This window comes from Ranitomeya imitator, chromosome 1, assembly GCF_032444005.1.
Source record: "Ranitomeya imitator isolate aRanImi1 chromosome 1, aRanImi1.pri, whole genome shotgun sequence".
Taxonomy (NCBI): domain Eukaryota; kingdom Metazoa; phylum Chordata; class Amphibia; order Anura; family Dendrobatidae; genus Ranitomeya; species Ranitomeya imitator.
In genome coordinates, this window is record NC_091282.1 from 733,361,981 (window position 1) to 733,378,029 (window position 16,049).

The 16,049-nt window shown below is 43.6% G+C and overlaps 1 protein-coding gene across 2 annotated transcripts in view; it reads right to left on the minus strand.

Moving 5' to 3' along the window:
* RTN1 (reticulon 1) overlaps window positions 1–16,049 on the minus strand; it is a 406,711-nt gene that overhangs the window by 136,754 nt on the left and 253,908 nt on the right. For both annotated transcript variants that reach the window (XM_069733463.1, XM_069733472.1), the window contains exon 3: window positions 13,885–14,658. In XM_069733463.1, coding sequence (XP_069589564.1) covers window positions 13,885–14,658 — 774 coding nt within the window. The remainder of the gene's footprint in view (window positions 1–13,884; window positions 14,659–16,049) is intronic.

The following is a 16,049-nucleotide window of genomic DNA, read 5'->3' on the forward strand; positions in this document are numbered from 1 at the left end:
ATATGGAAAGTATTCAGACCCCTTTAAATTTTTCACTCTTTGTTTCATTGCAGCCATTTGGTAATTTCAAAAAAGTTCATTTTTTCACATTAATGTACACTCTGCATCCTATCTTGACTGAAAAAAAACAGAAATGTTGCACTTTTTGCAAATTTAATAAAAAAGAAAAACTGCAATATCACATGGTCATAAGTGTTCAGACCCTTTGCTTAGTATTGAGTAGAAGCACCCTTCTGAACTAGTACAGCCATGAGTCTTCTTGGGAATGATGCAACAAGTTTTTTCACACCTGGATTTGGGGAGCCTCTGCCATTCTTCCTTGCAGATCCTCTGCAGTTCTGTCAGGTTGGATGGTGAACGTTGGTGGACAGCCATTTTCAGGTCTCTCCAGAGATGCTTAATTGGGTTTAGGTCAGGGCTCTGGCTGGGCCAGTCAAGAATGGTCACAGAGTTGTTCTAAAGCCACTCCTTTGTTATTTTAGCTGTGTGCGTAGGGTCATTGTCTTGTTGGAAGGTGAACCTTCAGCCAAGTCTGAGGTCCAGAGCACCCTGGAAGAGGTTTTCATCCAGGATATCCCTGTACTTGGCTGCATTCATGTTTCTATCAATGACAACCAGTCGTCCTGTCCCTGCAGCTGAAAAACACCCCCATAGCATGATGCTGCCACCACCATGTTTCACGTTTCATGTTTGTATTGGGCAGGTGATGAGCAGTGCCTGGATTTCTCCACACATACAGCTTAGAATTATCACCAAAAAGGTTTATCTTCGTCTCATCAGACCAGAGAATCTTATTTCTCATAGTCTGGGAATCCTTCAGGTGTTTTCTTAGCAAAATATATGCAGGCTTTCATATGTCTTGCGCTGTGGAGAGGCTTCCGTTGGGCCATTCTGCCATAAAGGCCCGACTGGTGCAGGACTGCAGTGATAGTTGACTTTGTGGAACTTTCTCCCATCTCCCTTCTGCATCTCTGGAGCTCAGCCACAGTGATCTTGTGATTCTTCTTTACCTCTCTCACCAAGGATCTTCTCCCACGATTGCTCAGTTGGGTTGGACAGCCAGGTCTAGGAAGACTTCTGGTGGTCCCAAACTTCTTCCATTTAAGGATTATGCAAGCGACTGTGCTCTTAGGAACCTTGAGTACTGCAGAAACTCTTTTGTAACCTTGGCCAGATGTGTGCCTTGCCACAATTCTGTCTCTGAGCTTCTTGGCCAGTTCCTTTGACTTCATGATTCTCATTTGGTCTGACATGCACTGTGAGGTGTGAGGTCTTATATAGACAGGTGTGTGTCTTTCCAAATCAAGTCCTATCAGTTTAATTAAACACAGCTGGACTCCAATGAAGGAGTAGAACCATCTCAAGGAGGATGACAAGGAAATGGACAGCACAAGACTTAAATATGAGTGTCTGAGCAAAGGGTCTGAATACTTATGACCATGTGATATTTCAGTTTTTCTTTTTTATTAATTTTGCAAAAATTTCTACATTTCTGTTTTTTTTTTGTCAGTGCAGAGTGTACATTAATGTGAAAAAATGAACTGTTTTTGAATCTACCAAATGGCTGCAATGAAACAAAGAATGAAAAATGTAAAGGGGTCTGAATACTTTCCGTACCCACTGTATAACTGGCATAGGAGAAAACTGTGAATGTGTTTAAAAAAAGGAAAGGAGTTGCTGCAAGCTGCAGCAGTTGAGATTAGAGCCATATGGAATCCCAGAAGGATCAAAAAGGAACTACTAACCCCTTCCACACCAAGTGAGAATCAACCTGCAGCACTCAAGATAAAAACGCAGAGCGGACTCCAAAGAGGACCTGTGATCTGCCAATCGCTTCTATCTTCAGATACCCCAATGGTCTCAACAGGAAGAATGGGAAAACATACCACCTCTAGATGTGCAAAGCTGTTAGAGACAGACACAAAAGACTGGCAGCGGGAATTGCAGGGAAAGGTAATCCTACAAAGTAAAAAAGGGGGGGCTGAATAGAAATGCAAGTCACAAATTACAGATTTATGTTTTTAAATATTTAGAAAACCATGTATCATTTCCTTAACACCTCTCAATTACTTGCTACTTGGTGTTGGTATATCACATAAAATCCCAATAAAATACAGTTACGTTTGTGTGTGTAATGTGTGCGTGATAGTTCTATAAACTGTCACAAATTAATGTTTTGTTGTCTTCAATGACTTCTTTCCTATTCTGCTTAATCTCAAAAAGCCCAGAGAACGAAAAGGATCATCAAAATTATTCAGGGTTACATTTACATTATTTCTATGTTCTTCCACTTGGTGGAGACAAAACTAGTGCCGCCAGCAGCTGGCTGTAGTACTAGGAATACTGGCTAGTTATGCAGCTTAGTGCAATATCATGGGCCATCACCTATACTGCTGTAGAAGCCACACATGCATTGGATGTGGTACCGGCCTGTTGTGTGAGTCCCAAAGCAAAGTGGAGCGATGTTTTAGTAGATTTCTATGCACAATTCAGGACTGAGGTGTGTTTGCACCTGCGTCATTTGCAGTTTAATGAGAGAAAGAAGTGGCACATTAGAGGCCGCTGACTGGCTGCTGCACTGAAGTGACATAACAATGCTATAAATAAGGGATGCTACCCCCAAAAACGCATAAGCTTATGGATCCTAAATCTTTTTCTATGTTTTTTTGCTTTTTCTTACCATATTTTAAATTGCACAGTAAAAGTTATGTTTTAACATTTTCTCATCGGTGCTGGAGCCCAGTCCTCATGAACCTTCTGGTGTGTTCCTACACTCCCTGCACCACACCGTGACCAAACAAGGTCTACCACGGTTCCTATATGAATACAAGAGGTTTTCACACTGTATTGTCCTCCCTGGAAGATGAGCAGAGTTCCATTATTTCCTCCTTCTGAATGTTACGCAAGGCCTTGAAAATTTGGTGCCGAAACCCGAGGTGAGTATAAGCTGTATTTATTGTACATGGGGGAATATTGTAATTTAGGAGGTTGTCCTAGTAGTGGAAGAAAACCCCCTATTCGGCTTGGATTTTGCATACATAGGAGCCATTGCATTGAATTCAGCGTTCTGTTAAATCACTGCCTGTTATTACCAGCTTGTGTTTACAATGAACCCACACATTGCACCCTAATTTACAGATCACGATGCCAAGGCAGTCCCCAGCAGCCTACTCAAGAGCATGGTGAAATCTGTTCAGTGTCTCGCCAGCTTCCACATGATACCAAAACAATTTATGTTTCTGCAAGTGTAATTAGAAGCTTGCGATTTCCCGAGCAGCTCACGCTGAGCCTAGGACAAACACAGCGAATTGCTGGAAATTACAGAACATATCTCATCTCCTGGTATTGACAGTGTTCAACTCTGTTAATGAGTTTGAACTCGATTCATGGTAAAACCACACTAATCTCTGAAGCGACAATTGCAGTAAATTCCTGCTAATCTCATATATCAAATATAGAAGATGATTGTAAAGAGATTATCTGAAGAAACCTTTAATAATTCTTTAATTTCAGATAATTCATCTTTCTTTGTATGCAATTGGGAGACATTAATTGCATTTTTTTTATTTGAGCGTTACATATTTAATTTACGTCTTTTTTATGTTTACTTGGTTTCATCTGTGTTTTTATTTTTCGGTTCAGCATTATGGATGTGGTTTTAGTCATCCACATGTTTTTTAGCTAATTCATCATTTTTTTCATTTTAGAAATGTTACAAAATGTTGACACCATTGTACTCCAGTTGTACTACTTTGATTACTAACATTCACCAGGTGAAGGTTTAGTTTAAGGTCCCCTTAACTTTTTTTGCATCTTTTTTAAAGTAAATAAAAAAATCACTGATAAAAAATAAGAACTTTTAAATTTGCAGCAATTTATCAAATACTTAGTTTTTACATTGCTACATGGGCAACAGTGATCACAAGTGGAAAATCATTCAAAAGAAAATCTCACTAAAAACATAAGATATTTAAAGAGGTATCTTAGGAGTCATTAATGTACCAAAACGTTCAGAAGGAGTGAGGTCCAGTAAGGACTACCTCTTTTATCCAAGTTATATAAAACCTAAGCAAATTATTTGCAAAGCCACATGTCCATTTGTTGGATACAAAGATCATTAATTAGGCAAATGGTGCCTGCGGCTCAGGTCCTGACTGCCAACCATGACTCTAAAGAGCCTCTAAGCTTTGGCCGGGGTATTTAAATACCCAGTTAGGGCAGCAAACTAAAGTTTTGGCCCAGGCTAAAAAAAAGTCTAGACTGGCATAAATACAGTCTCTATGCCAAATACTGTTTAGCACTGCTGATCTACATCTTGAAGAGTCCTTCATGAGACTTTCATGCCGGTCTTTAAATTCTGTTAAAAACTAAAGGGAATCTGTCAGCAGGTAATCTAAGAGCAGCATCATTTAGGGGCTGAGACCCTGATTCCAGCCATGTGTCACTTGCTGGTCTGCATGCTGTCATTTTGATACAATCACTGTTTTATCTGTTGCAGATCTACCAGCTTTATGTGTATACTGTACATAGGCAGAAAACTGCCAATCCATGGTGGGGCCACTCCGAGTTGTTGCCTAGGAGGCATTAGACACCTAGTCCTGTAGAGATAATCTCCTGCTACTAAACATTGATTTTATTGAAATAGCAACTCAGAGCCCAGTAAGTGACAGATCGCTGGAATCAGGGTCTTTGCCCCTACATCATGCTGCTCTTCAATTACCTGCTGACATTTTTAGCTTTTTTTTAACCACTTCAGTCTTTGAAAGCCATAATGTGGTTAAAGGGAGCCTGTCACCCCGTTTTTTCAGATTGAGATATAAATACTGTTAAATAGGGCCTGCGCTGTGCGTTACAATAGTGTATGTAGTGTACCCTGATTCCCCACCTATGCTGCGCAATACATTACCAAAGTCGCCGTTTTCGCCTGTCAATCAGGCTGGTCTGGTCAGGTGGGCGTGGTGACATCGCTCTTTTCTTCCCCAGCTTTCCGTTGGTGGCGTAGTGGTGTGCGCATGTCGCAGTGACGAATCCACTGCGCGCACGTGAAGGAGCAGTGCGCGATCTGCGCTATTACCCCTGTCATCGGTGGGGGCGGCCATCTTCCTGGGGCCGCGCGTGCGCAGATGGAGTGCCATTTGCATCTCGGCTTTGGGAAAATGGCCGCCGCGATCTCTTCTGCGCACGCGCGGCATCCCGCGGCCATTTTCCTGAAGCCCCGTGCAGCAGAGCACTCCATCTGCGCACGCGCGGCCCCAGGAAGATGGCCGCCCCCACCGATGACAGGGGTAATAGCGCAGATCGCGCACTGCTCCTTCACGTGCGCGCAGTGGATTCGTCACTGCGACATGCGCACACCACTACGCCACCAACGGAAAGCTGGGGAAGAAAAGAGCGATGTCACCACGCCCACCTGACCAGACCAGCCTGATAGACAGGCGAAAACGGCGACTTTGGTAATGTATTGCGCAGCATAGGTGGGGAATCAGGGTACACTACATACACTATAGTAACGCACAGCGCAGGCCCTATTTAACAGTATTTATATCTCAATCTGAAAAAACGGGGTGACAGGTTCCCTTTACAAGAAGTGACCTGATCATTCTTTAGGTGGCTTGGAAGCAGCTCAATAGTTTATGGCAAGCTGTCCCATAAAAAAAACAGGCGAAAATTAAAAAAAAAAAATTATCGAAAAGATGCCAGAAAAAGATGTTCACAAGTTAAGAAGCCGTTATCACAAGCTCAGCGAGTACGTTGTCATCTAAAAGACGGCGTGCGCACGTTCCCTAAAAGTGGACGACCACATGTTCTGTATATCCACCGGTATTACATATCGTGAGGTACATGTACCCAAAGGAAATACAAATTAATGATCCTCCAAGAAGAAGAAAGCCGACTGTCTGGTGGCACTAACTGCAGGTAGCTATTCTATGAGTCAAAGTTAACGAGCCGTGCCAGGTGACTTGGTGAACCAGCGTCTTCTCCAAAAGGAGCTGCAAATAGCTGTTTCAGGTTTTTTTTCTCTTATTTGTGCAGAGTGGCATACTGGTTGGCAGGTTGACAGACCGTTGACTGACGTCAAAAGTATCGGTTTCTATTTAGATCACAATATCCTAAGTCAGGAGCAAGCTTGTTAAAGGGAATCTGTCATTTGGTGCATGAAGCTCATAGGAAGCTGAATAAAATGATACTTTGATATCTGCGATGTGGTTTCTTTTATTTTCCTTAATATGTAAGTGAACTGTTAAGATCTATGGGCCGAACATAGATCTCCCTGGCAATCTGCCCCCAAAGGAGGCGTTACCTTTATGAGACATGTAATGACTGACAGTCTGCTCTCCTGATCCTACATATTTCAAACTGATAACGTCTCATGCCCAGAAAAATCTGCAAATTTTATTAATATGTAAATGAGCTGTTAAGATCTATGGGCCAGTGTTATGATTAGGTAATTCAGAACCACAATGGACCTTGAAGTTCAGAGCACACAAAGTGACCTGACAATAACCAAAAGACATAGGACGAGCTCTGAGACGTGGGAACTCTGCTGACCGCAATCCCTAATCCTATCCAACCACACTAGAGGCAGCCGTGGATTGCGCCTAACGCTCCCTATGCAACTCGGCACAGCCTGAGAAACTAGCTAGGCCTAAGATAGAAAAATAAGCCTACCTTGCCTCAGAGAAATACCCCAAAGGAAAAGGCAGCCCCCCACATATAATGACTGTGAGTAGAGATGAAAATACAAACGCAGAGATGAAATAGATTTAGCAAAGTGAGGCCCAACTTACTGAACAGACCGAAGATAGGAAAGATAACTTTGCGGTCAACACAAAACCCTACAAACAACCACGCAGAGGGGGCAAAAAGACCCTCCGCACCGACTAACGGTACGGAGGTGCTCCCTCTGCGTCCCAGAGCTTCCAGCAAGCCAGAAAAACCAATTAAGCAAGCTGGACAGAAAAAATAGCAAACAAAAATAACACAAGCAAAACTTAGCTTATGCAGAGCAGACAGGCCACAGGAACGATCCAGGAGGAAGCAAGACCAATACTAGAACATTGACTGGAGGCCAGAAGCAAAGCACTAGGTGGAGTTAAATAGAGCAGCACCTAACGACTTCACCACATCACCTGAGGAAGGAAACTCAGAAGCCGCAGTACCACTCACCTCCACCAACGGAAGCTCATAGACAGAATCAGCCGAAGAACCACTTGTGACCACAGGAGGGAGCTCTGCCACAGAATTCACAACAGGCCAGACAGGATGTGATACCAGCGTGAGACACGTAGAATCAGGAGAACAGGCTGTCAAACATTACATGTCTTACACTGGTAATGCCCCCTTTCATTTATAAGCCCTGGCAGAATATTGTGGAGATCTATATCCGGCAAAAAGATCTTAACAGCTCATTTACATATTAAGAAAAGTGTGGATTTCTCTGGAATAAAACATTGGATCACAGATATCAAGGTATCATTTTATTCAGCTTTCTATGACCTACAAGTGTTTTTCACTAAAGTAGAATATCATCAAAAAGTTAATTTATTTCAGTTCTTCAATACAAAAAGTGAAACTCATATTATATAGAGTCATTACAGAGTGATCTATTTCAAGTGTTTATTTCTGTTAATCTTGATGATTATGGCTTACAGCCAATGAAAACTCAAAAGTAATTATCTCAGTGAATCAGAATAATTAACAAAAAACACCTGCAAAGGTTTCCTAGGCACTTAAAAGGGTCCCTTAGTCTGTTTCAGTAGGCTCCACAATCATGGGGAAGACTGCTGACAGATGTCCAGAAGGCAGTCATTGACACACTCCACAAGGAGGGTAAGCCACAAAAGGTCATTGCTAAAGAAGCTGACTGTTCACAGAGTGCTGTATCCAAGCATATTCATGGAACGTTGAGTGAAGAAAAAAGTGTAGTAGAAAAAGGTGCACAAGCAACCGGGATAAATGTAGCCTTGAATGAATTGTTAAGAAAAGGCCATTCAAAAATTTGAGGGAGATTCACAAGGAGTGGACTGCTGCAGGATTCATTGCTTCAAGAGCCGCCACACACAGATGTATCCAGGACATGGGCTACAAGTGTCGCATTCCTTGTGTCAAGCCACTCATAGCCAATAGACAATGCCAGAAGCATCTTACCTGGGTCAAGGAGAAAAATAACTGGACGGTGGTCCAAGATGTTGTTTTCAGATGGAAGTAAATTTTGCATTTCATTTGGAAATCAAGGTCCCAGAGTCTGGAGGAAGAGTTGAGAGTCCACAATCCAAGCTGCTTGAGGTCTAGTGTGAAGTATCCACAATTAATGATGGTTTGGAGAGCCATGTCATCTGCTGGTGTAGGTCCACCGTGTTTTATCAAGACCAAAATTAGCACAACTGTCTACCGGGAAATTTTAGAGCACTTCATGCTTCCCTCTGCAGACAAGCTTTTTGGAGATGGAAATTTCATTCTCCAGCAGGACTTGGCTCCTGTCCACACTGCCAAAAGTACCAATACTTGGTTTAAAAACAACAGTATCACTGTGCTTGATTGTCCAGCAACCTCGCCTGACCTTAACCTCCCATTCTCTATGGGGTATTGTCAAGAGGAAGATGAGAGACACCAGACCCAACAATGCAGATGAGCTGAAAGCTGCTATCAAAGCAACCTGGGCTTCCATAACCCCTCAGCAGTGCCACAGGCTGATCGCCACCATGCCATGCCGCACTGATGCAGTAATTGATGCAAAAGGAGCCCCAACCAAGTAATGAGTGCATTTACTGAACATACATTTCAGTAGGCCAACATTTCGGATTTTAACATCATTTTTCAAGCTGGTGTTATAAAATATTCTAATTTACTGAGATAATGACTTTTGGGTTTTCATTAGCTGTAAGTCAATCATCAACATTAACAGAAATAAACACTTGAAATAGATCACTCTATTTGTAATGACTCTATATAATGATTTTCACTTTTTGTACTGAAGAAGTGAAATAAATGAACTTTTTGATGATATTCTAGTTTAGTGATAAGCACTTGTACATGCCCATGAAGACGGCTTAGGAGGGCTGGCCCTTTAAATGGTGTGACATTGGTGTCACTAGAGAGCTTACTTTTTATTTCTTGAATTAGCTCTAATTTGCATACGCCTTTTCCCAGGAAGCATTGCTTAGCCTTGCTAACCCAACTTTACCCTCTCAGTTCAATAAATAATTTTTTAGACTTATACACTTGTAAATGCCAACTTGATAAAAGGTAAATTTGTGCCTCTAATTAAAGGTACTAAATGTAAAAAAAAGATAAATGATCTGTCAGGAAAAATGAGAAAACCCAAGTAGCAGAGTAGCATAAACTTCCAGATATTAATATCTCTGGAGCTATTTATAATACTTTTCAGAGCGAAAAGAAATGTATGACAAAGGAAAGCACGCATTGCAGCAAAACATATTAATGGCTGTGACATGGAGCACAGCGGAACAATAATAATGTAGACTTTGGGTCAGCATAAAGTGATGCCAGAAAGATTTATTAGCTAATTAGCCATCCTTAAGCCTAATCCACCTTAGGCCGGTTTCACACATCAGTGGCTCCGGTACGTGTGGTGACAGTTTCCCCACGTACCGGAGACACTGACTCACGTAGACACATCAAAATAAATGTGTCTCTGCACATGTCAGCGTGTTTCCACGGACCGTGTGTCCGTGTGCAAAACACGGAGACACGTCCGCGTTTCTCCGGCAGCACGGTCCGCAAAGCGTCCCGCACACGTGCACCACGGAGAACAGTGTGCACTCTCCTCCGTGTGCACGTACCGCCACAGGAGAAACAGCGCTACAGTTAAGCGCTGTCCCCTGCTTTTGGTGCTGATGCCGGCATTGATTCCTTCTCCCCAGCAGAATTCGCTGGAGAGAAGGAATGAAAAATCAAGGTTTTTAAAACATTTCTTTGTTAAAAATAAAGTTTGGGGTCACCTCCCGCCTCCCACCCCCCGTGCGCCCGCCCACTTGCAGAGAAATACTCACCCAGCGATGCCTCCTCTCAGCGCCAGCAGCCTGTCCTGTGTGAGCGGTCATGTGGTACCGCTCATTATAGTAATGAATATGCGGCTCCACCTCCCAAAACCTTGATTTTTCATTCCTTCTCTCCAGTGAACGCTGCTGGGGAGAAGGAATGAATGCCGGCTTCAGCACCAAAAGCAGGAGACAGCGCTTAACTGTAGCGCTGTCTCCTGCATGGTCCATGTGGTCCTCAGTCGGCACACGGGCGGCACACGGCTGCCGCACATGTGACACACTGATGTGCCACGTGATTCGGGCACGGATAACTCCGGTACCGATTTCTCCGGTACCGGAATTATCTGGACGTGTGAGACTGGCCTTACATGTACAGTGTGGGAGAACGAAATCAACACTTAGGCTATGTGCACACGTTGCGGAATTGGAGGCAGAATTTTCTGCACAAAATCCGCATCTCTTGGCAGAAACCGCAGGTGCGGATTTGCCACGGATTTTGTGTGGTTTTTATGCGGAATTGATGCGGATTTTCTGCGGTTTTTACCACTGCGGATTTCTATAATGGAAGGGTGCAGAAACACTGCAGATCTGCACAAAAGAAGTGACTTGCGCTTCTTTTAAATCTGCAGTGTTTCCGCGTGGATTTTTCAGCACCATCTGCACAGCTTTTTTTTTTCACATTGATTTACATTGTACTGTAAATCACAGTGCAGATCTACAACGTTTCTGCGTGGAAAAATCCGCTGCGGATCCGCACTAAATCCGCATCGTGTGCACATAGCCTTACAGTATTTTTAAAAAAAAAACCTGTGCTCATTAAACCCATAGTTTGTCTACAACTCCAGCAGATCCACCCCTGAATGTACATAATTTGGCTCTTTTTTCGTGCATCAGTTGTAGAGTTGTGTTGTCTAGCGTTTCTTAGGCCCACCAGGAGAAATGATTATTAAGGACCCTAAATCTGTACAGAATGTCTAGAAGTCCACTTTTGTATCATAGACTTATCGTTCCACATACAAATCTTATGATTCAAGGGGTTGTCCACGTTTGGGGACATTTTTTTTTATGGAAATTCATTTATTTCAAGGTACAAAATACCAAATTCTGGGACATCTTTTCTCATGCCCTGACCACACAACAGGGAATCCTGGCTAGTAATCACTGACCTACTGTTTATAAAAGGTTTCTTAAAAGGAAAACAACAGTTTTCACCTTGTAAATTTGCTCACAGCTCTAGAAAGAATATGTGTAGATCTGATAAAACATACACTCGGCAAAGCTGTAGCAACCAGATAAATGACAAAATAAAGTTTTAACTGTTTTTTAATTGGCATGTGCTGAATGAGATCGGTGATCAGTTCTTGGCTTTCTGCATTAAGCCATCCACAGCTGCTCCCATCTGCATTTGAACAGTGGCTATAGAGTCCAACTAGAAGGCTACTAAAGGTCATCCCATGACACAGTGGTAGGTCATTCTGTATTATTCAAGTAGTACAGGGACTTTACCTTTCCCTGACCGTTTCCATTGTCTTGCGTCTTACCTGCTTCTGGTTGACTTCAGAGCGTCTGTCAACTTACTGTAAGGGTGCTTTGTGCATGGAAGTTTGGCAGCTCTTAATAGGGTTCATACAGACAGGCTTTGCGCCAGCCACTCTATCTAGCAGATACTAGTGGTTGCCCTGGCCTTAACCAGCCACGGGCTAAATAGTGTAAGCCTCACCCAAGTCTAACAAAGTGTAGTCAATTAGATGACCAAGTTCAGGAGATAACCCCCAAGCTCGCTGATTGTATGCCACCACTTGGGTGCAGTCATTTGGCTGTATAAATCGGACAGAGATCAGAACGCAGTGCACGGACTAGCCGGCGGTTTTCCTAACCAAATGTGACTGCTTCATAGAAATACATGAAGCTGTCATGCTCAGGTCAGGAGAGCAGCCGGCCAGTCCGTGCAGTGCGTTCCATTTTACATGACTGTCTGACTGCACCATTTGTCCCACAATATCAACCCAAACTGCTGCTCCGTCACCAGTTTTGCCCATAACAAAGGTACGGCACCTCCCAGTGACAGAAGCCGAAGGAGTGAGCACAGGCATGGATGTAACTACAGCATTAACTGAGGGAGCTATGAGAACCTAAATTATCATTGAAGAGGGAACACAGAGGGAGGGATAAAACCCATTTTGCCCCAATGGTGGCCCTGGACCTCCACCTCCTGAAGTATTCACCACTGTCCAAAAGAATGTTTTGACACCTCTGCAGTTCTTAAGTCTATAGCTGTCAGGAGTTTTGAAGGGGCAAAAATAGTGATAAACTTAAAGAGAACCTGTCACCCCCAAAATCAAAGATGAGCTAAGCCCACCAGCATCAGGGGCTTATCTACAGCATTCTGGAATGTAGATAAGCCCCCAATGTAATCTGAAAGATGATAAAAAGAGGTTATATTATACTCACCCAGGGGTGATTCCGTTGCGGTACGGTCCGATGGGCATCGCAGTCCGGGGCCTCCCATCTTCATAGGATGACGTCCTCTTCTTGTATTCATGCTCTGGCTCCAGCACAGATGTATTTTATCTACCCTGTCGAGGGCAGAGCAAAGTACTGCAGTGTGCAGGCACCAGGAAAGGTCAGAGAGGCCCGGCACCTGCGCACTGCAGTACTTTGCTCTGCCCTTGTAAGGAGGTTGCTTTCCCTGCTCCTTACCTGGAACCACTTAGTCGGACAGCTGGGTTGTTGGGGGAAGGACTTTCTGCCCTGGACAGAGGGAATCATGTGACTGCTGGGGGCAGAGAAGAAGAGAGAGGGGTGTGGTCAGAAAAGAGCGGGAGAGCAGAGCGCGCGAGACAAAGGGGATAGCACGCCAGAGAGAGCAGGCTGCAGTGCCGTGCTCCCCGAGAGAGTGCTCCCCGTGAGGGCACTGAGGCTGAGACATCAGCCATAGTGAAGGCTGGTTGTGAGAGTGTGGACTTGAAAGCCTCCATAATCAGAGAAGACGTATCCCCTGACAGTGACCTGAGTGCGTAGCCCCGGTGACCGCAGTGACAAGCCAGGACCCCTGAGTGTGACAAGTAAACTGCTCAGTGTGTGTGTAGCATTGCTACTGCAGAAAGACTGCCAGGCTAATATACAGAGACTGTGCAGCAGAGTGGCTATGATCTTCCTGCTTCCACCTTCACTGGGAGAAAAGACTGCAAAGACTTAACCTCAGAGTCTCCAGTTCCCAGGAGACAGAGGAGAGACTTCAGGATCTCAAGCGCTGCTGGTGACTGTACCCACGTTGGAATAATGACCCTCCAGTCAGGACCTTCCTGGACTGATAAGTTACAAGAACACTCGTTAACCATTTCGATTCTGCTTAACTGTTTACTGTTTGCTTTAACCCCGTTTACTCCCTGCGAGGAGAATCTTACTCCTGTTAATAAATTCCCCTCAACAGTTGGTCTGTCTGTTCCGTGGTGACATACTCAACCCTGCACTCTATTACACCCTCAACTGGGCAGACAAAGTACGCCTGCGCCGGAGCCACAGCGTGAAGACAAGAAGAGGACGTCATCCTATGAAGATAGGAGGCCCCGGACCAGCACGCGACGCCCATCAGATCGGACTGCCCCTGGGTGAGTATAATATAACCTCTTTCTCTCATCTTTCAGGATACATCGGGGGCTTATCTACAGCATTCTAGAATGCTGTAGATAAGCCCCTGATGCTGGTGGGCTTAGCTCATCTTCGATTTTGGAGGTGACAGGTTCCCTTTAATTTAAGTATCGAGACTCATAGCAGTACTGCATGAAATATACATGGGGGACCCAGTCAATATATTCAGATATGAGTTTTTCATTAAATGCTATTAATCTTAGGGAAAGGTAAAAAAATTATAAATTACCTTTCTTCTTACTCAGCAATGTCCCCGGACCTGTTGACCCCGTGACTGCTTTTGCAAAGACTCTACTTTGGTAAACGTTCGGTTCTGTCGTCTTTCTCTGATGCAGTCCTTCATCTTTTTTGATCATCAACAAATCTGATCTTCCTTCAGCATAGGAACTTTTCATATAAGCAGCTGATTCTGCTAGGTTCTCCATATTTAGCTTCCTTTCTGTAGAGCTATAAGAGTCAACGTCTGAGGCATCAAAACTCTCGGTTCTTGAACCGTTTTCTTCTTCGATAATGTCCATCATTGGTTTCATTATTGGTGAGTCTTGGTCTCTCTTTGGACTTTCTTCAGAAGCTGAGGAACCATCACATGACTCAATAATGAGCTCGCTGTCCAGTTCGGCTTCACGTTCCTCACGGAGTATGCTGTATTGTATGGATGGTGAGGCAGGTGATGGTGGGGGGCCACTAATGTGACTGAATGTCATGTAAGCAGACTGCATGGCCTCTTCTCCTGCCAGCTGGTCTTCGGAAACAAGCTCTATTTCAGAGTCACCAGATTCAGTGCTCGAAGCTTCGTTATCTAGTGAAGACGGGACAGCTGCTAGCACAGGCTTGCTTTTATAATCTTGTTTTTCGGAGTAAACACTATGAGGTTTCTGCTCTTCAGCTGCTTCATAAGGAAAGCCTTTTGTTGCCTCCTTTGCTTTCATGGCGCTGATCAGTTCATCTTCAGATATTCGGAATTTACTCTGTTTCTCTAAGCCAGATGGTCCTGTATATCCATCTGGATGCAAACGATAACAGAAATGGAAAAAAAAAACATGGTGAGAAGAACAATTCCTTGGAGACTTCTATCACAAAGCCTGAAATACTTTTATTTCACTAGATGGGTATAAAAACTATGCAAATAAAACTTCCTTCCTTTTCACCTCGTTTTCCAAGATTCCACTGACCATCATATAATAAGCAACCTGTGTGGATTCATCCAAAAAAATTAAAGGGGCTTTTCATCTTTTTTTAAAAAAAGTGGATTATTATGAAATATAGAAAAATGTATGGTTTACCTCTCTGAACCCCTGTCACTATAGCACGGTTGCTCCCAAAGTGTTGACGTCCCATCCATCATTCACCTGTAGCCTCAGCAGTCTGGGGACTCACTGGACAGGAACTTATCACTTCCTGTCTTAAAGGAAACCACTGGAGCAGTGGTGCTGGAGCGATAGGAGTTCACAGATGTAAGTAGCACTTCTTTATTTTACAAATTTTCTACCTCTAAACAATTTTTTAAAAATGGTGGAAAACCCCTGTAACAGACATTTTCATGGTCTAAATACTTTTTTATATCAACTTTGTAAAAAAAAAAACCTGTGTGTTATGAAATTTTATTGTATGTGCACGCTGAGTCTTTTTGTTTAATTTTTGGAGGAGAAATTTTAAGTCTTTGATGAGTGTTTGAGAATTTTTTAGAGTGTTTTCGCTCAGTTTCTTCTCCAAAAAGCCATAGAAAAACCTCTGGGTGCACATAGCCTTAGACAGTATTTAGTCATTTTTTCATAAGTGAGCCACAACCAGAAATAGATATAAAGCATGTAAAACAGGCAACTATTCGTGTAAGACTGGTGGGAGCTGATGGATTGCTCCTCGACATGCAAGGGTTAAATGTATTTTTATGCACTTGTATGTGGTAGAGGTATAATATCCTCTGGGGCTGCCCAGTAGGGAAGGGGAATTGAGTGTTAGCGACAGAGGCAGGAAGTGACAGTACGTCAATGCTAGGGCAGAAGTGAGTAAGCAGCAGTACTCGGGCTGCTAGGGACAACGTAAGCCTAATATTCGGGGCAGGTGATTGCCATAAAAACCATTCTGTGTGATTCCGTCTAATGGCCAAGGACAACCTCAAGATGGATGTTGGGAGCCAGGGGCACCCTAAGCTTGCGAAGCTACAGGAAAATATGGACTCAGACTGCATGGGGGGAAGTGTTAGAATCTGTTTTGTTTTGACCATCCGTCATCTTGTTTTGTTTTCTGGCTGCTGGTCTTTTCCCCCTGGTGCTGGGTTGTCTTAGGTCAGGTGATTGCATCACCCTTTATTACCCAGCACCTGCCTCCCATTCCTTGCTGGACAACAGTGTTAATCCACTAGAGTTCTGGCTAGGTGCTTTGATAGCTTTCTGT